A 27,637-nucleotide genomic window follows, 5' to 3' on the forward strand; every position below is an offset into this window, starting at 1 on the left:
TTGGATTTTGGAAGTGAAGGCAAAGAAAGATAGATAGATAAGAGAGCCCGAGCGTGTGGTTAAGAATGACTTGATGATTTGGCTTGGACAAGAAAATGAAAATATCTTGGATTTTTTTTACTAATTAGCCATGAATTTTAACTTCTAACAATAACCACTGTTTTGTAATCCTATGGATTTATTTCAAAGCCATGCAAGATAATTGAGTCTGTTAGGACCTACATAATTTGGCAATTGACTTCAACATTTCTTCCCTCACATGGTAGTTGTCCAGTGTTAGACACAAACTTTGGTTCCAAGAGTTGGAGACTCAACCCAACTATCTTCCTCACTAGCTCTTTAACAAACACATCATAGGCTTAATTTATTATACTTGGTACGTTCTTCCAAACCTTCGCATTGTGCTTTTGTAATTTTTTTATTTTAATTCACAATAGAATACTCTCTAACTATGAAAACTAGAAAAAATCAGGTAGGGCTCACAAAATCTTGAAAATGCATTAAATTAAGAATAAACCCAAAAAATACAAGGCAATTAGGGAAGAATAACAAAACTTGAAATTTGACTAGACAATGACATTGAATATTATTGAGAAACAATAATATCTTACCAAACACACTCTAAATCCAATTGCACTTCGCGGTGTTGTTGTTTACACTTGATTTTTGAAAGGTTATACTTTGCAATACAAATACACCATTAATGAAAATTGGCTCTTCTTTGTGTTTTCATTTTCTTATAAGAGAAATCAAAAACAAAAAATCAAAGCATATAAAATCTGTTGTGGTTTTTAGTTTTAAAAACTAATAAAAAAACAATATTTGAAAACAATTTTTATAAAGAAGTTGAGTAGTGTCAGAGTTAGTTTTTGATGTCTCGAAAATGACTACCTACGGAAGATTCTGACCAATGAAGAGTTTAGTGAAGTGTCATCGTGTGAAGTGTTGTAATGTGTGAGCTGCCAAGAAGTCGACAATGAAGAATGTTACAAATGGTATCAGAACAAACCTCTCTCCTAGTATGGTGTGATTCGAGAATGAACTAAGCTGAAGTTGATGGGCATGTAACACCTTGGACGAATCACATTGGAATGAAAAGGATCTAGAAGCTATGCAGGTATGAAACTGTACAATTAAGAATGACTTAAAGGAATTAATTGATATTACCTATACCAATAAGATGCATATACTTTTTGATAGTCCATCACATATGAACTTTACAATTAAGTGTGTTTTATTTGGAGCAAATATAAGATGAGTGACCTTCTGGAAAAAATTTCGAAAAATGTATGAATGAAGACAAAGAGTGCGAAAAATCTCATGTTGATTTATGAGGACAATCAATGATCCTGAAAGAAGTCAAGTGATGTCAAAGTTGATTATCAATGTCTCGAAAGAGGGTTACTACAAAGGGTTCTGACCAACGAAGATCGAGTGAAGTGTTATTGTGTGAAGTGTCGTAGTGCGTAAACTACTGAAAAGTCAACAATGAGAAATGTTACATCTACCACCAAGAAAAATACTTTGTCTATGATCAATCACCCTATCCAATTCTCTTTTAAGCCTATTAGCTAGGATTTTAGCTATGATTTTATACAACCAACCAACATGGAGATAGGTCTATAGTCACCTAACAATTGTGGATTATCATACTTGGCAACAAGAGAAATGAAGGAAGAGTTGGCACCTCTAGACAAGACACCATTTCTATGAAACTCCCTAAAAAATATCATTACTTCCGGCTTCATGGTCTCCCAAAACCCCTCCATAAAAAGGAAAATGAAACCATTAAGATTAGCACTTTTGTCATTACCACAATTCAAAATTACTTCTTTCACTTCATCTTCTTTAAAATCTGCAATAAATATCAAATTGTCACCAATTGAAATTTGTTGGAAGTTAACACCATTAAGCTTTTGTCTACTTCTCATATCCTCCACAAACCTCCTTTCAAAGTACCTCTTCACTTCTTTTAGTTAATAGCATTCTTACAACCTTATAAATTAATATGATGACACACATTCTCCAAATATTGCTCGCATTTACATATTTTGAACCGTTTTAAATATAGGCACCCTGAAGCAGCCCACGTTTTCTTTCATTTTTCCAAGGCTCTTGCTATCTACACATCTTGTTTTCTAATTACACCCCTGTACCATTCTCTCTACTCCCAATTACCCATTATGCCCTTTTTCTTAAAGAAATACACCCCTTTTACTTTCTGAAAATGTCTTTCTGGAATTAAATATACCTATTCCAGAAATATATCTCCGAAACTATGATTAATAGTTCTAGAGATATGCTTCTAGAATAGGTATATATTTTTCAATAAAATATCACTTAAGAATTAAAATGGTTGACGAGAAATAAAAAAGATGATAAACTCTTATCCTATACTCATGTTTGTTAATCTTATTTTCGTCTTATCATAAGTGTTCTTTAAATCCTAAATAAAATATTATTTTCATCTTATTTTTATTATTCTTTAAACTCCAATTTTAGAGTATCTTCACTATATATTCATATATAATACCGCGTTTTCATCATTATTATATAATAATTTGCATTTTCCTTCATGTGATGTGACATTGCATTTCAAGGTACACTCATCACTAAGTTCATATATTATACACCTTAATTATAAAGCAAATTTTTTTACGATATTTTCTTTCCTTAAAGTGTGTTCATTCATTTTCTAATCTAAGTCTATGTCAATGATTCTGGCCACAATGACTCTTGAGTGCTTTGGTTGAGATATGATTTGTAATTCTAGAGATACACTTCCAGAATGATATATGTTATTTTGGAAATACATTTTCGGTAATAACAAATCATGCTTCAACCAAAGTACTTAGGAGTCATTGCGACCTAAATCGTCAAAAGTTTTGCTTTGTAATTAAGATATATAATATATGAAGTTAGTGGTGGACATACTTTGAAACGCAACGTCACACGAAGAAAAATACAAAATATTGTATAATAATACTGAAAATATGGTATTATATAATGAATATATGGTGAAGATAGTCTAAAGTTAGACTTTAAAGAATAATAAAAATAAGATTAATAAAAATGAGTATAAAATAAATATTTATCATCTTTTTTTTTATTTCTCATCAATCATTTGAATTCTTAAGTGATATTTTATTGAATAATATATACCTATTCTAAAAGTTTATCTCCTAAATAATGAATCATAGTTCTGGAGATATATTTCTGGAATAGGTATATGTAATTCTAGAAATAAATTTTAGAAAGCAAAAGGGGTGTACTTCTCTAAGAAAAAAGTCATAATGGGTGAGGAAGGGTACGGGAGTGTAGTTAGGAAACACGGCGTGTAAATAGAAGGATTCTTTTTGAACCGTTCTAAAATTGAGCCATTTTAATATCATTTTTGTTAAAAGAAACATTACTTTTTGAACCGTTTTAAATATGGGAAGCCCACGTTCAGGAAGCCGAAGTTGACATCTTTTTTTCTTCTTTTATTTTTGGAGTTTAATTTTTATTCTTTTCGGTAAAGGCTTTTAATTTATAAAAGCAGGACATATGGCACCTTTTAACATGTTTTTTTTTTTTATAGGAAATATGGTTCCATATTTAACATATTCTTTCTAATACACTATTAATTAGAATTTATCAAAAATTACAAATCATGGTAAGGCACATGATCACATCTCTTGGACTGATAAAGAACACCTACTGTATCATCTAATTGGTTGTTTTTTTAAATTATGTATAAAGAAAACTCTACTAATTTGTAATTAAGAAACATTACCTTTTGAACCGTTTTAAATATGGGAAGCCCACATTCAGGAACCCAAAGTTGACATCTTTTTTTCTTCTTTTATTTTTGGAGTTTAATTTATATTCTTTTTGGTGAAAGCTTTTAATTTATATAAAGCAGGACTTATGGCACCTTTTAACATATTCTTTTTTTTTTTTTTGGAAATATGGTTCTATATTTAACATATTCTTTCTAATACACTTAGAATTTATGAAAAATTATAAATCATGGGAAGGCACATGATCACATCTCGTGGACTGATAAAGGGCACCTACTGTATCATCTAACTGGTTGATTTTGTAAATTTATTAAAATTATGTATAAAAAAAACTCTATTAATTTGTATTTTGGACATCATAAATAACACAAGTTAAATTTTTTTATCCAACATCCCAAATCCCCCCCCCCCCTCTCTCTCTCTCTCTCTCTCTCTATATATATATATATATATATATATATATATATATATATATATATATTAGAATAACTACCCTGAACAAAAGGGTAATTAGCTATTATTCTTTAATGATTGCATTTTTTTCTTTGACGAGAATATTGTTAGCACTTCTTTTAACTACTGCTTGTCATTTTTTTAATATCTGTAGAAAACTTAAATTTAATATTTTTTTAAAGAAATTATCAATAATTAAAAACAATATTATATCATAAAAACAAATTATTTATTATAAATCTAAAAAATAACTTATAAGTTAAAAAATATTTATTATAACTTTTAACTATAATAAAATTTACATATTTGAAGTATTTATTAATCATAAAATTTAGTTATATAAAATAAAAATTTATAATGTACCAGAAACTAAAAAAACTAATAAAAATTTAATTTGAAGTGATCGAATTAGTTTCAATGTATCATAGAGTTGTTACTGTCATTGAGATTTAGGACTTTATTCAAATCTCTTCTCATCCAACCATCATAGATAAAAGCAGAAGGGACAGTTGACTTAATTAACCTCAATAATATATATTCCTGTTTTTGCCTTGTTCAAGAATTTTGTTCTTGCGATATTCGGAGTAATTTGTGAATGGTTGGTATTTGAGTGATAGCAGATCACTTATCCTAGGTATCCTTGATGCTTCACATCACGAAGTTGATCAAAGAACTACTTCGCTTTCAATCATTTTATCACTCAGCAGGGAACTACATAAAAAAGGTAAACATCAATCACCAGTTGCAGCCCACTTTTAAGGGGAAAAAATATACACTTGACTGAAAATCTAGAGGGTTATTTGTGGTCACGAATCATCCAGCGTCTACCAACATGCTCTCATCTGTCCATTTCTCAAGCTTATCCTTGTGAGTTGTGACCATGCCCTTTCAACAAGCTACTGTTTTTCTTAGATATGCAAAAGAATTACCCTTGCGCAAGATAGTGGATATATATTATTATTCTATATGTTTTTCGAAACCCAAAAGTGAGTAGATATTTGCCATTATGGTTGTCTGATTTTGCATTTGTCCTCGGCTATAATTCCACAGCCTCAGACATAGAAAACCAAACAGTGTTGTCTTTGAAACAAAAGGAGGGTACACAGCCTGCAGAGATCAACGTGCTTGAGGAGACTAAGATGGTGTCCACGTTCTCTGTTCTTGCTGCTTTTCTTGCTTGACAACCCCCAGACTGTCAATATTACGTTCTGACACCAGAAATTATTGAAGGTAAGACCTAGGTTAAGAAGAGGCATCAAAAGATATATGTCATTGTTTGGCTCCTCAACACTGTAAAATTTTGTTTGTCTCAAATGTTTTAGGAGGACTCCACCAAAGTGAAGAAAAAGGTTGCAGTATAGTGTAGACACTTATAGGAATACGTGCAAAGTGGCATCATGTCCCATGTGAAATTCCCATACACAGGGATGGGAACCCAAACCTTTCCAACAATGATTCAAATTATACCCTTCATCTTTTTATTCCACCTGTCCTCCTCCTGCATTATAAGCCATTTCTAGAAATCAAATTCTCTGTGTTTATATTGTGTGCTAGTTCTTTGAAGAATAAGCAGTGCCACAAGTTCACACACCCCATACCACCTGCCAATTTCAGAAGAATTCCTGACCCAACCACAGCACAACTAGAGGTACTAATTTCCTAGTCTGGTCGTGTATTATACTGTGGCATATTTCCAATCACACACACACACACATATCTAACATGATTTTTCATGCTGGAATTAAATTCTGAACCTTCCTCACAATTCTCCAACTGTCCTTGTACCATGTCAATTTATATCCTGACAGCTTATAAGTTATTAATCAAATCATGCAATTTAGGAAGTTATATATTCTGATTAGTTTGCTAAATTGATGATGACATGAAATTCTCCAACACTTTTCGCTCACACAGCTTCCATCAATTACTTTCAATCCCAATTAATTTCTTTTCCATCATTACGTGTCCTCTTATCTGGGGATTTCTCTGGCCATTGGGGACACTTGTGTTCTGGCATAATTAGCATATAAAACCCAGACACTGTCTTAGTCTCAGTTTCGAAGCATTATTTGGTGTCCCCCCTATAAGTACCTCTTAAGCAAAAACACTGCATCAACCTCCACCACTCGTTTCAATATCCCACCCTCAAGCAAACAAAAACTAGCCTGAAAATAAATGTGACAGTGCTCACAATTATCCGAAGGAACGAACTTGAAATGACCAAAAAGCCCCACACAACTCATCATTCGCTGTACTAGTCCCACTCTTATCACATGCCCTTGCCATTCAAATTACTAACACTGCACCACCATGATATGATACTCGGACAACATCATATGTTAGTTCTGAAGTACACATCAAACAGTGCAAACTGAATCTCATTTATCATCCCACAACAACATGCAAGAAGATTTTATTATTAATTAGTACTTTAGTGAGCCAAACAGGTTGATACATCTGGTTGAGTTTTCTTCCTCACAATTTCAGCTCTCAAGTCTTTCATTTGTTGGAAGACAATATGTAAATTTTATTTTAAATCCTCACCAAGGTTGGTAGTTTCTTTGTCCTTGTAACTGAATCTCAATTCTCATCCAACAACAAAGTGCAGGGTTTTATTATTATGAGTAAAACTAGTGATTTAGTATTATGAAGTAATTTGCATCATTAATTCCATTTTTTGAGAAATTAATTAATTATCATGTATGTATGAATGGTACAGAGAGTGAGAGGGATGGAGGCGTTTCCAAGAGACCAACGAGGTTCGCTCGAAGTGTTCAACCCTTCTTCTTCTTACTCCACCGAGAAGTCGGTGAACTCGCCTGTGCGTGTTCAATCCACGTGGAAGACGTGGATTGACGAGTTACCGGAACAACAACAACAACAACAATGTGGTGGTACTAACGAGGTGACCGCCACGTCATGGATGGCGCTTAAGGACTCCGCTCCTCCACCGCCGACGCTCGCCGCAGTGCTGGGCGAGTCTCTGTCAGCGGCGGTGGGGGAGGTTGGCAACGCCGCGAAGCGCGCGGCGGAGTGGGGCCTGGTGCTGAAGACGGACACGGAGACCGGGAAGCCGCAGGGAGTGAAGGTTCGGACCTCCGGCGGGGAGGAGCCGAGCGCGAAGGTGACCGGCGGGTCGAGGAGGGACTCGAGCAACTCGGTTCGGAGCTCCGGCGAGTCTTCCGACGACGGGAGGGAGTACCGGGGAGGAATACCGAGGGTTTCGGAGGACCTGAGGGACGCTTTGTCGGCGTTTCAACAGACGTTCGTGGTTTCGGACGCTACCAAACCCGATTACCCGATCATGTATGCCAGTGCCGGGTTTTTCAAGATGACGGGCTATACATCAAAGGAGGTCATAGGGAGAAACTGGTACGTTACCGTTAACTTTTTCATGGTTAAACATATTTTTAGTTTGTGTAAAAATATAAAATAAATTAATTATATTATTGAATAAGGAACCTTAGAAATATATTCTCTAACGAAAAATTATGTGATTAAGACTATTATAATCTTAACTAATCAATACATAATATATGATTGAGTGTTATTAATTTTTTTCATTACATATCACTTTGGTCATAATTATTCACACTAGTAATTTGAAATGGTCTATTAAAGTTTTCTTTTCTACTACATTCCGATCCTCTTAATCCACCTTTTTTCTTGTACGTTAGAATTTATTGTAAAATAGTGAGTGAGTCTAATTAAATGAAATGTGTGATAAATAGAATTTGTAATTATTAATAAAAAAAATGTTAAAAAATAATAATATATTAACAAATGTGTTAATAACATTTGTCTTATTCAGTTATATAGTGTAATATGAGATAAATTTATTGATTGTTACTTTAAAAGTCATTAATAATGATTTTGGTATATTCTAAAAATCTTTATTCTAATAGTGCATAAATAATAAAGTCATACAAAAATGTTTATGTTTAGTCTTCCTTTTAATTATGCCAGTTGTAGTCTCAATTTTTTTTTAAAGAAAAAAATATCTTATTTTAAAATTTTCTTCCATGAAATAGGAGTCACTCACAGCAAATTTCTATAAGCAAGTATTGAGTTTATGTAAATATATAAAAACCATATTTAACTTATGGTATGTCAATTGAGTTATTATTATTATTTCGGTTGTTTATTGGAAATATTTAAGTGATAGAGATTAATGGACCATTAATAAGAATTTTGTTTGGACATAAGTATTTATGGTAGCTAGAATAAAAAGGGAAGAAACATAAAATAAGTTTCTTTATTTCAGAATGTGAAATTAGCAAAATAAGCCTTTTGTAAAATATATTTATCTAAAGATAATTAAGATTTTAATGATTGAACCCACACGAAAAGCAATACGCAAGGGTCTCTTTAACTGTAATAACTGTAAGGAAAACGACAGTGAGTAACAAAATAAAAAACGGGGCGGGTGGGTGGCAGTCGGTTTATGCAGGGGGCAGACACGGATCCGGATGATGTGGCAAAGATAAGGGAAGCTTTACAAAGTGGGTCTACTTACTGTGGAAGGTTACTCAATTACAAGAAGGATGGCACCCCCTTTTGGAACCTTCTCACTATTGCCCCTATCAAGGACGACGATGGAAGAGTCCTCAAATTCATCGGGTATGTTACCTTACTACACACTTTCTTTATGCTCCTCATTCACTTGTTTATGATTTCTTATAATTTTATGATAAAATATTTTTTCTTTTGAGTTTTTTAACGAATAATATTAGTAACATCTTATTCATTATTCAATCCTGTATTCTTCATTTCTCTCTTTTTCCTTTTGTATTGTATTATTGTTGTCTTTAATTATTGTGGCTTATGGCCTGGTTGGGACCTTATAGTGACAACAAATTGACTTTTCATTGGTTTGGTCATTGTTCACAATGTGTCCTTTGCAATTTTTAAGATAAGAAGGGGAGGGGCGAGCTGGATCAATTTCAGTTCACTCTCTACACTGATAATGACCACTCCATATATAATATCGTTTTCATTTAGAAAATGCCAAACAGCGCCCACTGTTATGTCTATTGTTTCCATTCATTATATGAGGATCCGTCTTCTTGATAACTTTAATTAGTACAAAATTTGGGCTATACATGCTATTATATTATTTTTATTTATCTTTATAATTGAATGATCCTGACATATCCGCTAACAGAAAAACTTCCAAATCCCACTAGCTATATAATGTAATGTTTTTTTGGGTCACTATTGTTGGTTGGTCATGGTCTAAATATCTACATTCTAATGGAAAAAATATTCTGTTTATATAATATCTATCATTTTTTTCTTAATTAAATGGAAAAAAAAATATTCTGTTTATCTATTGAGGGTAAACACTATATAGCTTGGATTTATTTTATTATATTTGAGTTTGATCCACTTAAAATATATTTTTGGTGTGGAACGATAAACTTTAAATATAACTAAATTGTGGAATAAGAATTAATTCTAGTCAGCTGAAAGATATGTAGGAATACCTTATATTCTACTAAAGAACCAAAAATGCATGGTTTAAAAAAATGACAAATGTGTGTTATCTCAAATCTGATGCGTCAGGCCATTCACCTATCTGGGTTCTTTATCAATTTCGTTTGCCGTATAAAAATTACTTGGATACAGATAGAATGTAGGAGAGGCCAATTACACCCAGAAAATGTATTCCTTCTTTTTATGAATTTTGTCACCTAATGTTACAATTGTTTGAATCCAAATTTGCCAGAAAACTTATGTGAATGCAGAATGTTGATTAAAATATCGACGAAACATATCTCAATATGACTACATCTATTAACTTTTTTTTTTTTATTGAAAAATATATGAACTAAGTTGATGTAACATAAAAACGGACAGTCCAATCATAGTAGTTTCTGTTTTTGGTACCTCAACTGAAATAGTTAAAATCAAGAGAAAAGTTCCTCTTGTTTTTTTAGGGTATATAAATGATCCATTTGAATTTAGTTGGGCATGGCATAAATATATACTTATCCCTAGTATTTATGAATCTATCCTTAATGGGTAGACACTAGGCGCTTGCCATAAATGTTTAATTCTAAATCCTTTTTTCTAACAGATAATTTTAAATCTTTTAACACTTACAAATTACTGATGTTAGAGATTGTTTAGCACTTAAAAAGAGGTAAATAGTTGCTTACGCTCACGCCAACCTGATATGTGACTAGAAAAGGAAATATTGCTGGACTTGGTATGAATAAGAATCTCCTTATCGAGATAAGATAATATTTGTTTCCCCAAATATTTTATATTTTAAGCCAGATGGATCTCTTTAAATCCATATCTTTGTTACTGTTTTTCAAACTGAATTATTCATTATTTGGCATTGATTGCATGTGATTGACAAACAGGAGACAGAAAGAGGGCATATTGATTGCACGTGGGTCTCCTTTTTTTTTAAAAAAAAAATTCTTTTACAACTTATAATTGCACGTGGGTCTCGATGTAATGGAGCGGTAGCATGCATCATTGTCTGATACAAGATTTGAGTCTCTCACTTTTAGTAGGAAAAAGAAACAGAGTTTCAGAGCTATAACTACTAATTAAAATAAATAATTATTGAAATTTATATAATTTTATTATGTCTTATATATGTGTGTCTATTTGATCATAATTCTAATTATCTATTTTTTTTATTAACAATTATATTTCCTTATTTATTTTTAATACTGGTTCCCTTATTTTAGAACAGTTATATTCCAACAAAAAAAAAAATGCTCACACGTATTCTGTTGAACATTTATTGTTGCGTAAATTTTATAAAATTCATGTTAAAATGAAAAGAAATCCATTATTTTAAAAAAATTAATAATAAAAAACGTTATTACTATTTCTTTATGTAGTATTTTTTTTTAATTCTTTCTATTATGTATTATTTTGAGCTTATGGGAAGTATTTTCTCTGTATGGAAATGGGATATGGTGGCAGAATGCAAGTGGAGGTTAGCAAGCATACAGAGGGGGCTAAGGAGAAGATGCTACGTCCCAATGGATTGCCCGAATCCTTGATTCGATACGATGGTATGTATTGGAGACATTCTAACCTATTTTTAAGAATTGTACAACCTCAAATTATGTAACATATTTAATGAATAAATACATTATTGAGTTTGCCCAGTTTTTATTTAATTTTTTAATAAAAATAATTAGATTACTTTTAAATAATTAAATTAGGCATATAATTAACAAATTAATCTATAGTTGATCATATTGCATCAAGTGGGCCTATAACATGGTAGTGAAAAAAGAAATTACATCTAGTGTGCCTCCGAGAATTTGTCTGATCAATAAAAGCAGTCATACGAGACATACCTTTGTAGGTGTATTTATGCAAGAAGTTAATTAAGGTGCTCTTTGTATAAATTTCTCAATAAATATTTATAGGAGAAAATAAGAAGATAAAATAAAATTAATTTTTATAAGTTAAAATTAATTTATACATAAATTAATTTGTAAAAGTTTTATCATAGTTTTTCCATAAAATTGATATTAACTTATGCATTATCTAATTTTAATTTATGAAAGAAGTTTAATTTATTTTATCTTCTTATTTTCTTCTATTATTATAATTTATTGAGAAATTTATCTAATTAAAACATAGTGTCTATTTAGATACGCGTTTATATAATTGATTTTGAATGGTCGTATATTTATATATTTAAAGTAAATGTGGATCCGTTGTAATGCAATTTTTGTCATACAAATTTGTTTGAAAACTTGCCATCAAAATTGATTTTAGGTGTATAATTACCAAAATGAGTTTTAATATCCATATATACATTTTATATTCTATTGCCATTCAAGGGTATGTGTGAAATAAATTTATGGACTCAAGTTAGAGTGGATGCATGCAAAATCTATTAGAAATAGCTTCCAACATAACTTGAGTCTAGACCACCCAAATTACCAAACATGATGGTCAATGAAAATGAAGTTTGATTAACGCAAGACTGAAGGTTCAGCCATGTATACGTGAAACCAAACATATTCCTCATAGAACTATAACAATGTTAATGAAACGAAAAATGAAGTATTGAATTAATATAAATGCTATTTGAGGTTAATAATTTATGTAAGGAGAAAAGTAAGTAGAAGTGTACATAAATATCAAACACCCTTAACACCTCTAATTACTTTTTATATCTCTCTTTCTATCCTATCATATCACAACTATCATAGTTGTATTTGTCTCTGATCTCTCTCTATCTCTCTTTTAGCATTGGGTGTCCATTTATTTTTATCCAAGTAGAAATAGATGAGAGAGAAATGCAGACATGATGGGTGATAGTTTTGATAAAAAGAGAATGATAAAGAAAAATTATGAGTGTTAACGAGGTGTTGAACTCTTGGGGTCTTTCAACAACTAAACTAACAGCTGGTTGCGCATTGGTGATGCAGCTCGTCAGAAAGAGAAGGCAAATAGTACAGTATCTGAGTTGTTGCTGGCTGTGAGGAGGCCTCGTGCACTGAGTGAATCAGCAGGGCGTCCCATGATCAAAAAGTCAGCATCCGGTGATGATGCACAAGACAAACCGCCAGAAAAGTCATCTAGGAGAAAATCTGAGAGTGTCGCTTCTTTTAGACGAAAATCACATGCTGGAGACAGAAGTTCAATGGAGAGAATCACTGAGCTACCTGAAAAGAAACACAAGAGCTCTCGTCGCCGTTCTTTCATGGGGTATATATATATATACATATTCATGCTTATTTACTTAAGTTATACATCAAAATCACTAGTTTTTGAACTATTTTTAAATATAGTTTAATTTTGATACATTGTGAGATTTTACATCTGTGAGCCAATTAGAAATCTCTCCCTATGTATTCCTTTTAAAGTAACTATTACAAAAGTCATTAATTTTTATTAGAAATGACAATTCATGGTCAGACAACAAGGTAAAAAAAACTTTTACTCTATCAGTATATTCTAATTAAATTCTTTTAAAAATACTAGTTTTCTTTCATGGGGCATGATCATCTCATAATATAGTTTTTTTTAAACTAGTTTTTGAGTGATTTCTACAAGTTTTATATATAATATGATATGCAATGTACATTTGGTCCTATATTTCAACTTTGTCTAATTTCTATATATCTATGTTTCAGGTTCATCAGGAAAAGCCAGTCTAACTTTGGAAGCTTCAATGATGAAGCAGTTGTAGAGAACAGCTCTGAGAGTAGTGATGAGGATGATGAGAGGCCTGAAAGTTTTGATGGCAAAGTACAGAAGAAGGAAAAGAGAAAGGGTCTTGATCTTGCTACCACACTTGAACGTATTGAGAAGAACTTTGTCATCACTGATCCAAGGCTGCCGGACAACCCCATTGTAAGATGATCCTTTTTGATACCATTTAATACTCCAATGCAACAAAAATGGTGAATTTCTCTATGGGATTAATTCGTGTACTAGAGATGAGCTTAAGACGATTACGTTTTTATTTGGTTTTCCAGATTTTTGCATCTGATAGCTTCCTGGAGCTTACAGAGTATAGTCGTGAAGAAATCTTGGGAAGAAATTGCAGGTGTGATTTAAATATTAATATATAATAACCATGAAAATGAATATCAAAACACAGAAATTGAGTATTGTAAATAGGTGCTTCCAGCTTTACCTCAGGCTTCATTTACCGGATTATGAATGCTTCCATGAAGGATCAACCGAAAAATTCTATAAAAAGGAGTGCAACTGTTGCATACAGAATACATATAAAGCAAATACCGAAAACTTGAGGAAACTAAACTCTAAAATTATTACAAGACAAGTTTACTAATGCCAGATGGACGCTAGAAATACAAATTTAATTTTGTTTGTAAAAGCTTCCGAAGACTGATATACCAGGATATGATCTGGAAGGTGTTGCCGAAAATCAGTGGTATTTATTTATATTCTACTTGGTGATATAGGTTTTTGCAAGGCCCTGAAACTGATCCAGCAACAGTGAGAAAAATTAGAGAGGCTATTGACAATCAAACTGACGTTACCGTGCAGCTTATTAATTATACGAAGAGTGGTAAGCTTATTTAATGCTCTATATATACGTGGACCCAGTTCAATAGGCTAATTTATTTTAGATTGGATTTTGTAGGTGTTACATGAATAATTCGTATAGCAGTATATGATGAAAAAGTTCTCAGAAGAAACAAAAATGTTATTGTCACCGTATCTTTCCATGAATAACCTGTATGAGTAGTAGGACTGTAGGAGATGAAAAACAGTTCAATAATTTCACAAATATCCTTGTTTTCATATCATGAATCCTTTTCATAGTTTTCAAAGGAAAATGACTATTTAACAACTTGAAGCTAAATATGGTTGCTAATATTATTCTGCCCAATTCAGGTAAAAAGTTCTGGAACTTGTTTCATTTGCAGCCTATGCGTGATCAGAAGGTACAGTTTATGATAACAACTTTTGTTTTTTGTAGTTAATCATATCCCATTTACCAAACCTTCTAACAGAAACCATGGTTAACTTGTTTCTCTTTTTCTTTGTTTAACAGGGAGAGGTACAATATTTTATTGGAGTTCAACTTGATGGTAGTCAACATGTGGAGCCACTTCACAACCGCATTGCTGACGATACTGCAAAAGAGGGAGAACAATTGGTTTGTTTTCTATCCAAGTGCTTCATTAGTTGAACATATATTGAAATCTCCAATTTTCTGTTGGTTTTCAACATCACTACATATCCAAATAGAGGCTTTTAATTTGAAGTCTATAAAAATAAAAGCCTACAGTTCCTCTATTATGACCAAAGAGAAAATTTTGGATATAATTTGTTGGTATTATCTGTAATAGAAGGAAACTTGTTCAATTTATTATGCTTTGTATTCCAAGTTATAACAAGTTTATTTGACATTCATCCTCAGGTAAAAGATACTGCGGAAAATGTTGATGATGCACTGAGAGAACTTCCAGATGCTAATATGGTAATGTCTCCTGACTATCAGTTTCCTCTGAAAAGCTTTTGCATTCAATTTTTCTCACAATCTTTTGGCTACCTTCAGAAACCAGAAGATTTATGGATGAATCATTCAAAAGTGGTTCACCCCAAGCCTCATAGGAGGGATGAAGCTGCTTGGAAAGCCATTCAGCAGGTATTACTCAATACTTATGTAGTTGAAATTATGTCATACTTTCCAGTATTTCTCGGTAATGCTATTAACTTATTAAAGATTCAGAAAGTACTAGTACAAAGTATGACCATAAACAACTAACTCGACATATATGGTGAGCATTTCAACATGTCCCATTTGACATTTTTGCTGGCTTCCATTCTTGTCTTGCCTTTACTAGACTATTTTACTTTTTTTTCAACCCCACAATAGATTCGAATATTATGATTATGTGACTTTCTTTTTCAGATTTCATTTTTTGAAGAATAGAAATATTTTTATCTTTCTATTTTTTTAGATTTTTTTAATTATGTATTCTATTGAAGATTACTTGAATTGGTAAACATGACATCAAAGATACTTCTCTGTCTATATGGTTGTTATATTTTAAATTTTCATCCCAGTCGCTTTTTGAATATCTCCTGTAAGTTACATTTTGCAAACTGATTATGTGACCATGGTTTTGCAGATCCTAAATAGTGGAGAGCAGATAGGCCTGAATCATTTTAGGCCAGTTAAACCCTTGGGATCAGGAGATACTGGCAGGTTTTTTTCCTGATTCTCTTTTCAACTTCCCAACATTTGAAATGTGCATGAACATGTAGCATGAGGCTTAAATTAATTGGTCGCTGAAATAAATTGTAACTAAATGACTGTGATGCGCTGGAAACATATGACGTGGGACCTAAGAATCAAAACCTGAAACTATACTTTCATAATATGTTCAATCCCTTTCAGTATTGTAATTTTCAGCTGCAACAACCACTTATGAACTTAAATTTTTTAAATGATTTCATTGCTCCAAGCATTTGCCCACTTACCAGATAAGTACAACCATCTATGTTTCTTGGTGTAATGAGCGCTTTTAAACTAGTAAGTATAATATTTCTTCAACGAAATTTTGGCATATATTAGAGACTCATAGATGAACTAGTCTGTTGATTAGCTGGATTTTCTTTTTTGAATTTCTAAAACCTTGACAAGAATTTCTTCATTGTGAAGTTTTTCTCTGTTCATTATTTTTTCCAATCAAGCATCTGGGGCAATGTTATTATATCACTTGTGTACTGTCTTTCAGTGTCTATCTGGTGGAGCTAGGCGAAACTGGTCATTATTTTGCCATGAAGGCAATGGAGAAGGGTGTTATGCTCAATCGTAACAAGGTACAGAATATATTTATTTGACATTTTTTTGTTTTTACTTGTCACCTCCTACCATCAATAGTTTTAGAAATGTTTACTTAGAAATTGTTCAAAACTGTATTGGCTTTATTTTCTTTGCCTTTTGGTATTTCCTTTTAATTTTTCAGTTAATTAAAACAATTTTGTCCTAGTGGGTCACTTTTAACAGTAACTGTAACTACAGGTGCATAGAGCTTGCACAGAGAGAGAGATACTCGACATGTTGGACCACCCTTTTCTTCCTGCATTATATGCTTCCTTTCAGGTTTGTAACTCTAGTGCACTTCAAAGTAAGATAGTTATAGAGAATAATGAAATTGGAACTAAAACTATCATTGGTTGCAGATACAAGTACAATATGAGTTCTTGAACTCTAAAAACTGAACTTAACTATCAACTGTCCTTAGGGCTAAAATATAACTACCAACTGAATATAAGAGTAAATAACTTGAATTAGTTAGATTTTACATCTTCTGTCAGTAGTTGTTAATTTCTAGAGACTGGAGAAACATCAGGATCTTTATGATTTCTTGAAGAATGATCACTCACCCTGCCACCACTCTCTTCTAGCCTGTGATTAAAAAGTGCAAATTGTCACAACACACAAGCTCTTTAATATACACCCTTGCTTTCATGGAGGATGGTTTCACACATCATATTCCCTTTCCATTATGCCTTTATTTCCTATTTCATTTAATTCAAAACTTTCTAATTACTAGATAACAAAAGATGCATACATTACTACTTACAATAAAATGAAATTGAAAATTCTTTGAAACTTGATTAATTTGCAGACGAAGACACATGTTTGCTTGATAACTGATTATTGTTCTGGTGGAGAACTATTCCTTCTTCTTGACCGACAGCCAGCTAAGGTTCTCAGGGAAGATGCAGTGAGGTATATTATGCTACTATGCAAAGTATTTATGGATGTTTATTACAACTTTAGTTTGAAGGCAATCAAAATTGATAATAGGGAAGGGGAGGTTAGAAAACAATCCCAACTTTTTCTTTATTTTCATAACTGCTAAATTATCTTCTTGTATACTTATCGGGAAAACGGCAAGCCTCAAGTGTTTCTATGTCAATCACAATAAATTGAGTCCCTCGATATGTATTCCTTTTTTCATAAATCTGTTTTTCTACTCAACCTAAAACTTTCGTCAATCGTTTTACCATCAAACCTTTCCTTAATAAAAATTGATTTAACCTTTATATACATACACATATATGTTTTACTACAACTTTATTAAATAGTTGTATATACCCACTATTAAAGCAGATGATCCTTCTTCAACAGTGTTAGTTACTAGTGTTTCTCTCCTTTCCTTTAGCTGACATAATGTGCTTGATAATAATAGATTTTATGCCGCTGAAGTAGTTGTTGCGTTGGAGTATCTTCATTGTCAAGGTAGGTTCAAATTCATCACCCATACACATGGTAACAATATTTTTTGGACAATGAGTGTGTTACCTTTTAATTTGTGAACTTCTTTTCAACTTTGGAAGTGTTTGATTGACAAAATCTTTCCTCACATCAATACATCAAACGGCAATCATCAGATGTTCACAAATATTTTTCTCCAATTATTAGATGTTATAAATTGACCTAGTAGCAATATATGATCCTTTCTTATTGTGAAATTCTGTCCTAGCAAGAAATCTTGCTACTTAAAATTTATGTTTACATATATTAATTTAAGACATTCAGACAACATCTAATATAATAATATTGTTTGGTGAGAATTCACAGGGATAATATATCGGGATTTGAAGCCAGAAAATGTGTTACTACAAAGCAGTGGACATGTGTCTCTAACAGATTTTGATTTGTCATGTTTAACATCTTGCAAACCACAGGTATCTTAGAGACAAGAACTACAGATGATAAAGTTTTTATTTAGAAGTAATACTTTTTAACTCTACTGAAACAAATTTATGTTATGTCTGCACTCTTTACAGCTTCTAGTTCCAGTTATAAATGAAAAGAAGAAAGCTCAGAAAGGCCCACACGCTCCAATATTTATGGCTGAACCTATGAGAGCATCAAATTCTTTTGTGGGGACTGAAGAGTACATAGCTCCGGTTCGTTGTTTCTGGACATTATTTCTTGAGCAGAAAATCATTTCTAGATTCAAATTCTTATGGAAGCATGCATGATATAGTTAACATGTTTCACTTTATAATTTGAAAGATCAAGTTGAATCTGTTAGAAGTATACGAAGTTCTGTGGTATAGTCTTTATTCTTGATACGCTAGAGGAGAAGGTGAGGACTTGCAGTTTGTTTGTACAATCATTCTCGATAAGCTTGCCAATTAGACACGCATTTTCTTATCACAATTAAAGATCCCGTTTTTCAAGGGCTGGTGGTGGGATCCTGGTGGACTTACAAATTATTGCATTCATGTCCTTGAACTTTTTGTTTCTCTCAAATTGTAAATTGTAATTGACAGATCAAATGTTTAATGCTTGTGCAGGAAATTATAACGGGTTCAGGCCATACAAGTGCTGTGGATTGGTGGGCTCTTGGTAATTCTTTAATTCTTACAATAAATAAAGGCTATTAGGCAACTAAATCAATTTTGAAAAACTAAAAAAAAAAATAGAATGCATTGTATATTTATTGTGTAGTGGATATACTAGTATTTATATTAGAAAAAGTTCGGTGTTCTATCAGTGAAAACTATTTTACCTTAATTGAATCCAACAATATCATTCTACCTGTCTTTTCTACATATGGTATTCTATTATGAGTTGAGGTTAATTCTTTTTCGTTTTCTTAATTCCTTGTTTTTTTCACCCTTTTTTTTATTTGGCATATGCCCATTTTTCCTCAATCGATTAGATTTTATGATATTGAGAGAATGAATTGAAAAAAAAAGTTAATCACAAAGATTTTTGAAATGCTAAAGACAAACATTCATCCTGATTGCATCTTTCTCAATTCTAATGATAAGGATTGTCATTAATTGAATTTAATGGCCGAAACTTAACCTATTGGTCTCTTTCACATAAAAGACACACGGATACACTAAAAAACATACTTTGACTGCATGCCTTACTTTTTTCAGGAATTCTTTTATATGAAATGTTTTATGGGTATACACCATTCAGGGGAAAGACTAGGCAAAGAACATTTACAAATATTCTCCACAAGGACCTTAAATTTCCCAAAAGTAAACAGGTGAGGTTGTTCTCTTGCACAGCCTAATGTGCACACTGGTTGTTTAGTACATATTGTTTCTGTGTGACAATAGTTCTTCAAACTAGATGAAGCAGTAATTAATGCAACTTAATAGTCACGTTTGATGCTTAGAATATATACCCTGGTGTGGCATAGATTCCTTCTGTCACTAGTGTCTGAATATATCTACTCACAGTAGAACTTTTATATTTCTTGGTGGAACTTGTTTTTTTCTAATAACAACAAATATAAAGTGTTAAAGAATGAAAGAGAACGCAGAGGAAACTGAGACCGCAAAGGCTTATATTTATTCAGATATGAAGTAACGTATTTATAAATATAACAATAAAAAAAAACTGCTAACAGAGAGATAAAATCACTAATAGATCATGCCTAAAGAATAGGACTAAACTAAAACAGCTTTATCCTATTCGTCAACATTTTTCCTAAAAAATAGCATAAAAATATGATCTATTGTAGTTTGTTAGATAGTTACAACAATTACATCTTCAACACTCCTCCTTAACTTTGGAACTGCAAACTCCAAGCTATTGTCTCAAGTATTCAAATCTGGCTTTTGGAAGTGCCTTGGTCAGAATGTCAACACTTTGATTCTCTATTTTGCGGTGCAGTAACTTCACTTCTCATTCCCTTTGAACCTCTCTTAGAAGAAAAAACTTTATCTTGAATGCTTAGTTTTGCCATGAAACACCGGATCATTAGTAATTGAGATTGCAGTCTAGTTGTCCACAAAAATCTGTGTGCTTTCTTCTTGTTCCATATGCAAATCTGTCATGATTTTCCTAATCCAAAGAGCCTGATTCACTGCAGCAACAACAACTACATACTCTGCTTCTACAATCGATTGAGCTACAACTTCTTGCTTTTTAGAACACCAAGAAAAACTCCAAAACCAAAAGAAAAACAGTAACCAGAGGTGTTTCTCATGTGATCAATACAACCTGCCCAGTCACTATCAGAGTATCCATGAAATTTAAAATTATGAGAATGAGAGTACATCACACCATAGTCTAAAGTGCCTTTAATATATCTAACAACTCGTTTGGTAGCTTGAAAATGTACTTCACTAGCACAATGCATGAACCTTGAAAGTATACTTACTGCAAACAAAATGTCAGGTCTAGTAGCAGTAAGATACATTAATCAACCAATCAAGTTTCTGTAATGCATTTTGTCAACTTTATCAGCTCCATCATCCTTGCTAAATTTCTCCTTTTGGTTCATTAGAGATGTAGTGCTTTTGTAGTCCTCCATATGAAACTTTTTGAGTATTTCCCTTGCATATTTCTTTTGGCGAATGAAGATTCCATCATGATCTTATTTCACCTCCATTCCCAAAAAGAAACTCACTAAGCCAAGGTCTATCTTTTCAAATGCTTTAAGCATTTCAGCTTTAAACTCCTTTATGAGTTTCTCATCACTTCCTGTCACAAACAAATCATAAACATAGACAACAATAATGATTAAATTTGCATCTACCAACTTCACATACAATGCAGCCTTACTTGGACTTTTGACAAATCCAAGATCTTGAAGATGATCATTTATCCTGTTGTATCAGGCTTAATACCATATAAGGATTTTTTCAACTTGTAAACTTTCTCCTCCTCTTCTTTGATTTGAAATCCCTCAGGTTGCTCTACATAAATCTTCTCCTACAAGTAACCATTTAGAAAAGCAGATTTTACATTTAAATGATAAACTTTCCACCCTTTATGTGCAATTAAGGCAAGTAGCATTCTAATTGTATCAAGGCGTGCAACTGGAGCAAAGGTTTCTGAAAAATCCACTCCAAACATCTGAGTATAGCCTTTCACCACCAACCTGGCCTTGTATTTATTTATAGAACCGTTTGAATTGAATTTGGTTCTATAAACCCATTTGACCCCTATAGGTTGTTTGTGTTGAGGTCTGTCCACTAGCTCCCACGTGTCATTTTTTCGATCATCTTTAGTCTTCCTTCATAGCATTTATCCACTTGTCATCCTTTTTGTCTTCTTCAAATTCTGCAGGTTCTAAGACAACTACATTACTCTTTTGATACATCTCAAATAAAGATCTTGTACCTCTGATAGGAATTTCATCTACAACACCATCAAGGAACTGTGGGATTTATGGTAGCTGCTTTCTTATTGGCTCACCCCAATTCCATTGTTGATCTTCCATAAATTTGACATCTTTACTCATAAGAATTTTTCCATTTTGAGGTTGAAAAATTCTGTAAGCTTTGGAAGTGTTGTTGTATCCAATGAAAACTTCAGGTTCTATCTTCTTATCAAGTTTGTCCCTTTTAATCTGTGGAACATAAGAGAAACAAACACAACCAAAGATTTTTAGATTTTATAAATCTGGTTTGTAACCAAACCAACCTTCAAATGGAGTTTTTCTATGCAAAACTCTTGTAGGTAGTCTATTAAGCAAAAATATTGTAGTGTTTGCAGTCTCCACCCATAACTTCTTTGGCAACTCCTTTTCATGCATCATACACCTTGTCATCTCCATGATGCTTCTATTTTTTCTCTCACTCACACCATTCTATTGTGGGGTGTAAGATACGATGATTTGGTGCTTAATGTCAACTTCTTCATAAAATTTATCAAAAACATCATTTATATATTCCTTCCTGTTGTTAGACCTTATTGTTTGCAACCTGCAACCACTTTGATTCTCCACCAATGCTTTAAATTTCCAAAAAATGTTACCAACCTCAGTCTTGGATTTAAGGAAATAAATCCAACAAAATCTGGTATAATCATCAATAAATGTAATATAGTATTTATTATCATTTAAAGATGATACTCTATGAGGTCCCCCAACATCTGTGTGAACCAATTGCATCTTTTGAGTTGCTCTCCAAGCTGATTGAGGAAATGATTTTCTGACTAGCTTACCAAATTGGCAAGCCACGCAATCAGCCAACTTATCTTCAAGCATTAACACATCTTTCACCAAGGCATTTGTTTGCATGTATAAAAGTCCAACAAGATGGAAGTGTCTAAGCCTTTTGTGCCATAGTTCAACATTGGTGATCATGCTTGAAAAAACTATTTGCTCCTCCTCCATCAAATTTAGAGCATAGCTTTTAGCCCTCATTTTTACCCTAAATACGTCTTTGCCCTTTGCATCTTTGATCAAGCACCAATTGTCTTCAAATATAACTTTGAATCCATTCTCTACAAGCTGGGCAACACTAAGCAAATTTTGATCAATGTCAGACACATATAAGACATCATAGATATATTTCAAACCTGTCAAGCTTTCAATAGCAATAGTCCTTTTTTCCCTTGACTGACATGAAATCACCATTTCCAATTTTTACTTCGGAAACAATGGTTTTGTCAAGCTCTTTAAAGAGCTTCAGGTTGTTGGTCATATGGTTTGTGCAACCGCTGTCTATCAACCATGAATCACTGGAACTATTGCTTGTAGCAAAGCGTGTTGCAACAAAGAGTTGCTCATCTTCTTGTTCCTCCGCAGCCACCTTTGCCTCCTCCGATTTAGACTTGCATATTCACTCTACATGTCCCATATTGCCATAATTTCTACACTTGACATCTGGCTTCCACCAACACTTTCTTTGAGGATGGTTTGTCTTTTTGCAATACAGACAAGGAGGAAAGGTCTCACCTTGCTGCTTGTTGGAGCCTTCTGGTTTTTTGTTCCTCCATTTGTTGTTCTTCTTATCTTTGCCACCTCTTGAATTTTGTGCTTTCGTATGAAAAGCACCTTGTACCACCTCCTCTTGTCTCATCATTCTTCTTTGCTCCTGTGCCTGTAGAGCATTTATCAGTTCTCCCAAGATGATGGTTAACAAGTCTTTTGACTCCTCCAATGCTGATATCTTCAGTTCATACTTTTCAGGTACAATGACCAGGATTTTTTGCACTATTCTTTCATTAGAAAAGTCCTTCCCAAGAAGCTTCACTCTATTTGCTATGCCTAACAGCCGGTCAGTGTAGCCTTTGATTGTTCCAGTCTCTTTCATGCTCTACATCTCGATTTCTCTACCCAAGTTGAGTACTTGCATGCCTTTGGTTCTTTCACAGCCTTGATATTCTGATTTGAGATAATCCCAAATCTGTTTGACAGACTTGAAGTTCATAATTCTTGTAAAAATGATTTTTGACACAACAGAGAAAAAACAATTTTTAGCCTTAGCCTTTTTGTCTTCCTTTCTCTGTGATTCTTCATCTGAGCCACCATTGGATTTAAAGGTAGTTCAAGGACATCATAGTTTTCTTCTATTGCCTCCCAAAGATCCAATGCTTCAAGATGAGTGGTCATTCTTTCAGCCCATAATTCGTGTATAATGTTTCTCCCTCCATTACGGTTTCTCTCAATTCATAGATCCCTTAAAGATAAGAGCTCTGATACTAATTTGTTATTTTTTGTTAATAACAACAGATATAAAGTGTTAAAGAATGAAAGAGAACGTAGGGGAAATTGAGACTACAAAGACTTATATTTATTTAGATATGAAACAACATATTTATAAACATAATAATAAATAAAAAAATAATTGCTAACATAGAGATAAAATCACTAACCGGTCATGTCTAGAGAATAGGACTAAAATAACTTTATCCTATCACTCAACGTGACTTTTATTTTTCCTAAAATATAACATAAAGATCTGATCTACTGAAGTTTGTTAGACCGTTCCTATAGTCACATCTTCAACAGAACTTGAGTCTCCCTATATTCTTGTAAAAAGAAGTCATTTTCTTGGAAGTTCAACGATCAAAATGTAAAAGAAATTGAAATATGAACCATTGATGTCGAATTGGATTTATAGTTAACATGTGGGACTTTGGATTAAAATAAAAACATTCAATTACCTTTTAATCATGCATAGAAAAACTAAGGCTCCTCGCTATATGACCTTTAATCATGCATAACTACAAAATATGCTTTTGACCTACACTGCAAAACAATATAACAATTTGCTTAATTTTAAGAACTCATATTTGGACTTTCACATGAATACTTATGGAAATCTCATCTGATTAGACACTATGCATTATGCTGAATGATTAAACCTCCAAAGTTTAAATCCATCTATATGTAAATGAACAAGATAAAATAATGATGCAGGTAAGTTTCAGTGCAAAGCAGTTAATGTACCGGTTGTTGAACAGAGATCCCAAAAGCAGATTGGGTTCAAGAGAAGGAGCAAATGAAATTAAGAACCATCCGTTCTTTCGGGGTGTCAATTGGGCCCTAGTTCGTTGCACGGTAACATGAGTTAACTATTGCTATACTATGTGTTCCTTCATCCTCTACTCCATATTGTCATTGCATGTTTGATTTGTAAAACATTCCTGTGTTACCAGAAACCTCCTGAGCTTGATGCTCCTCTCCTCGAGACAACTGAAGGAGGAGAAAAGGAAGCCAAATTTGAAAATCAAGTGCAAGAGGACATGAACGTCTTCTAAAAGGTCTCTATATACACATACAGGAGCAGATATATATATATATATATATATATATATATATATATTATCTAACTTCTTATTAATTCTATTTTTGTATGAAGTAAATATATAAATAAAAATATGTAACAAAATCAAATTTTTTAATTGAGCTGAAAAGAAAATTTCATATCAAATCCAAGTTTAACTTTGAGTTAAGTCAATTTTTATCATATCTCTCTCATGCTCTCACTACACTCAAAATTTTCGTGACTAGCTAAATTATTATCTACTGTACTGCAGGTTAAAGTATGAAGTTATTTGCGTTCTCGAGTCTGTGGTAGCCAAGTTATGCAATCGAAGTTCACAATATTTGTGCTTGAATCGATTGTAGCCAAGTTAAGGAATCCAAGTTTGATTGTGTTAATGTTCATTGTAAGTTATGAATGGTGTGGTGTTTCTAAGTTACCTAGTGATGATGTTGTAAATCTTTTTTGTCTTAATATATCCTGTGTTTTCCTTGTCGCTTTCGTTCTCTCTGTCTGGTTTATTGCGATGCCGATGGATAGCGGTGCCTTACTATTTCCACAATTCCACCACATGACATACCATACACCAAAAAATAACAAATCGTTTATTGACCTATCTAAACTGTTTTAACCACTTCTAACTAATTTGTGTACGATTAACTCATTTAATCATGACATGACATCTTACCTACCCTTGAAAAGTGATGAGAAGAAAGAGTATTGTTTCTCTGTTTTAAGAAGTAGAATCGTTTCTCCATGCATGAATACTTAACAGATTATGTATTGATGAATTATCTAGAAGCATAATGCATAACAACACTTTATTACTTATTAACAAAAGAATCAAGAGATAAGAAGACAATTTTTTTTTACAAAGGCAAAATAAGGGTTAGCTACAGCTAGCTCTATTCACATCCCAACTTTATTAATACCCTAGTAATTAGCTAACTGAACCAACCAGTCTTAAAATATATTAGAAGATGATAAAAGGTTCATACAAACATGGGAGACAAAGCTAAACCCATGAAAACTAGTAAGATAAGCTCTATCTGAACCTAAAGTTAGGAAGAACATTTCTATCATTTACAAAAGATCTCTATATAGAGCTAGGACAAGTGTCCCACCAAAAAAAATCACCTATGAGAGAAGCGTGAGAGGCTAAGGTGTCTGCACATGTATTTCCCTCACAAAAATTATGCACAATAAAAAATTCCATTGAGCTAGCAAGTCTCGTGCAATTTACCCATCTATTTTTAATTTTCCAAGTAACCAAGTCAGCATTTTTAATTGCATCCACTGCCAACTTTGAATCAGTTCACCGCAAAAGCTTTGCGGAACATTAGCTATGTATAATTTGAGTCCATTGGTTATGAACTATTTTGATATATATGCATTATATTTTATAATTAATTATTTATTTTTTTGTTTGAAATAAATAAATAAATAATACATAAAATAATGATATTTTTAAATCAAATCAAACTAACAACTTAAATCGAATTATTTATGAGTTTGAATTATGTCAAGTATGAGCTAAACAAAAAGATATGTATCAAATTTGTGTCGAGTTTCAATCAATTCTTATAAAGTTAAATGGAGCTGAAATGCTGAACAATACTCGGAATAGAGATTAAAAACATTATAGTATTTAAAAATAATTATGCGATTACGTTTTTGAGGAGGCATGTGCTTTCAACTTTTAAGTTTCAAGTTGCGTTGGCGTTCCCACCCAGTCTTGGAGACATCGTACAAATGCAAACACTTTACAAGTTGGCAGTGACCTCCAAAGTAGGAGTACTAACGATGCAGAGACCTTTTGTAGTACGAACCCACAATAGTCAACGCAACTTACTATTTGTTATTTATAACATAATAACGAGGACGCAATTATGTCGTCGCTTATTCCTATAAACTCGAAAAATAAAAACATAGTATTGAGGAGCAAACAATGGTTTTTTTTTATAAATATTAATTTTTGTTCTTAAATTTGTTAGATATTGACTGTTAGATCTTTAAAAGATAAAAAAATTAAAATTTTATTTTTGAATTTGTAAAAGTATAATAAATTAATCATATCATTAATTTGTTATATGTTATTTACGTGACTATTACATGTTAAAAAATATTTTTTTTATTTAATCTATATTTGACACGTGACGATCACTTAGATGATACTTGATAATTATGTGGATGATACATGGCAATCATTGACTATCACATCATCACTGAAAGCGTCACGTAAGCATAATCATTTAAGTTAATGAAAAATTAACGGTAAGATTAATTTGTTACACTTTTTATAAATTTGGAGACAAAATTTTAAAGTTTCATCTTTTAATGATGTAACTGTGCCTAACAAATTCAAAGTCAAAAATGTGTAATTTTTTGTATTACTAGTGGGTCTGTGCCTATCATCATTTTTTTTAATAAAAGAATACGGA

The 27,637-nt window shown here is 32.5% G+C and overlaps 1 protein-coding gene across 5 annotated transcripts; it reads left to right on the forward strand.

Moving 5' to 3' along the window:
- The first annotated feature begins 4,857 nt into the window (after window positions 1-4,857).
- On the forward strand, window positions 4,858-25,692 carry LOC100804524 (phototropin-1). Of its 5 annotated transcripts, XM_014764563.3 has the most exons (26): window positions 4,858-5,102; window positions 5,286-5,465; window positions 5,558-5,883; window positions 6,955-7,607; window positions 8,673-8,855; window positions 11,184-11,275; window positions 12,653-12,932; window positions 13,361-13,580; window positions 13,706-13,776; window positions 14,159-14,265; window positions 14,595-14,644; window positions 14,755-14,859; window positions 15,124-15,183; window positions 15,262-15,351; window positions 15,839-15,915; window positions 16,448-16,532; window positions 16,735-16,815; window positions 17,345-17,448; window positions 17,912-17,961; window positions 18,304-18,410; window positions 18,513-18,635; window positions 19,029-19,080; window positions 19,623-19,735; window positions 24,851-24,991; window positions 25,090-25,194; window positions 25,471-25,692. In XM_014764563.3, exons 4-25 carry the CDS (start codon window positions 6,967-6,969, stop codon window positions 25,189-25,191), a joined length of 2,934 nt encoding a protein of 977 aa, XP_014620049.1. In that variant the 5' UTR covers window positions 4,858-5,102; window positions 5,286-5,465; window positions 5,558-5,883; window positions 6,955-6,966; the 3' UTR covers window positions 25,192-25,194; window positions 25,471-25,692. The 5 variants fall into 5 exon arrangements, with proteins under 5 accessions (XP_014620049.1, XP_006592247.1, XP_006592248.1 ...); XM_006592184.4 differs by lacking the exon at window positions 4,858-5,102 and having other exon boundaries at window positions 5,211-5,465; XM_006592185.4 differs by lacking the exon at window positions 4,858-5,102 and having other exon boundaries at window positions 5,211-5,465; window positions 5,790-5,883.
- Window positions 25,693-27,637: the final 1,945 nt, after the last annotated feature.

This window comes from Glycine max, chromosome 12, assembly GCF_000004515.6.
Source record: "Glycine max cultivar Williams 82 chromosome 12, Glycine_max_v4.0, whole genome shotgun sequence".
In the NCBI taxonomy this organism is placed as follows: domain Eukaryota; kingdom Viridiplantae; phylum Streptophyta; class Magnoliopsida; order Fabales; family Fabaceae; genus Glycine; species Glycine max.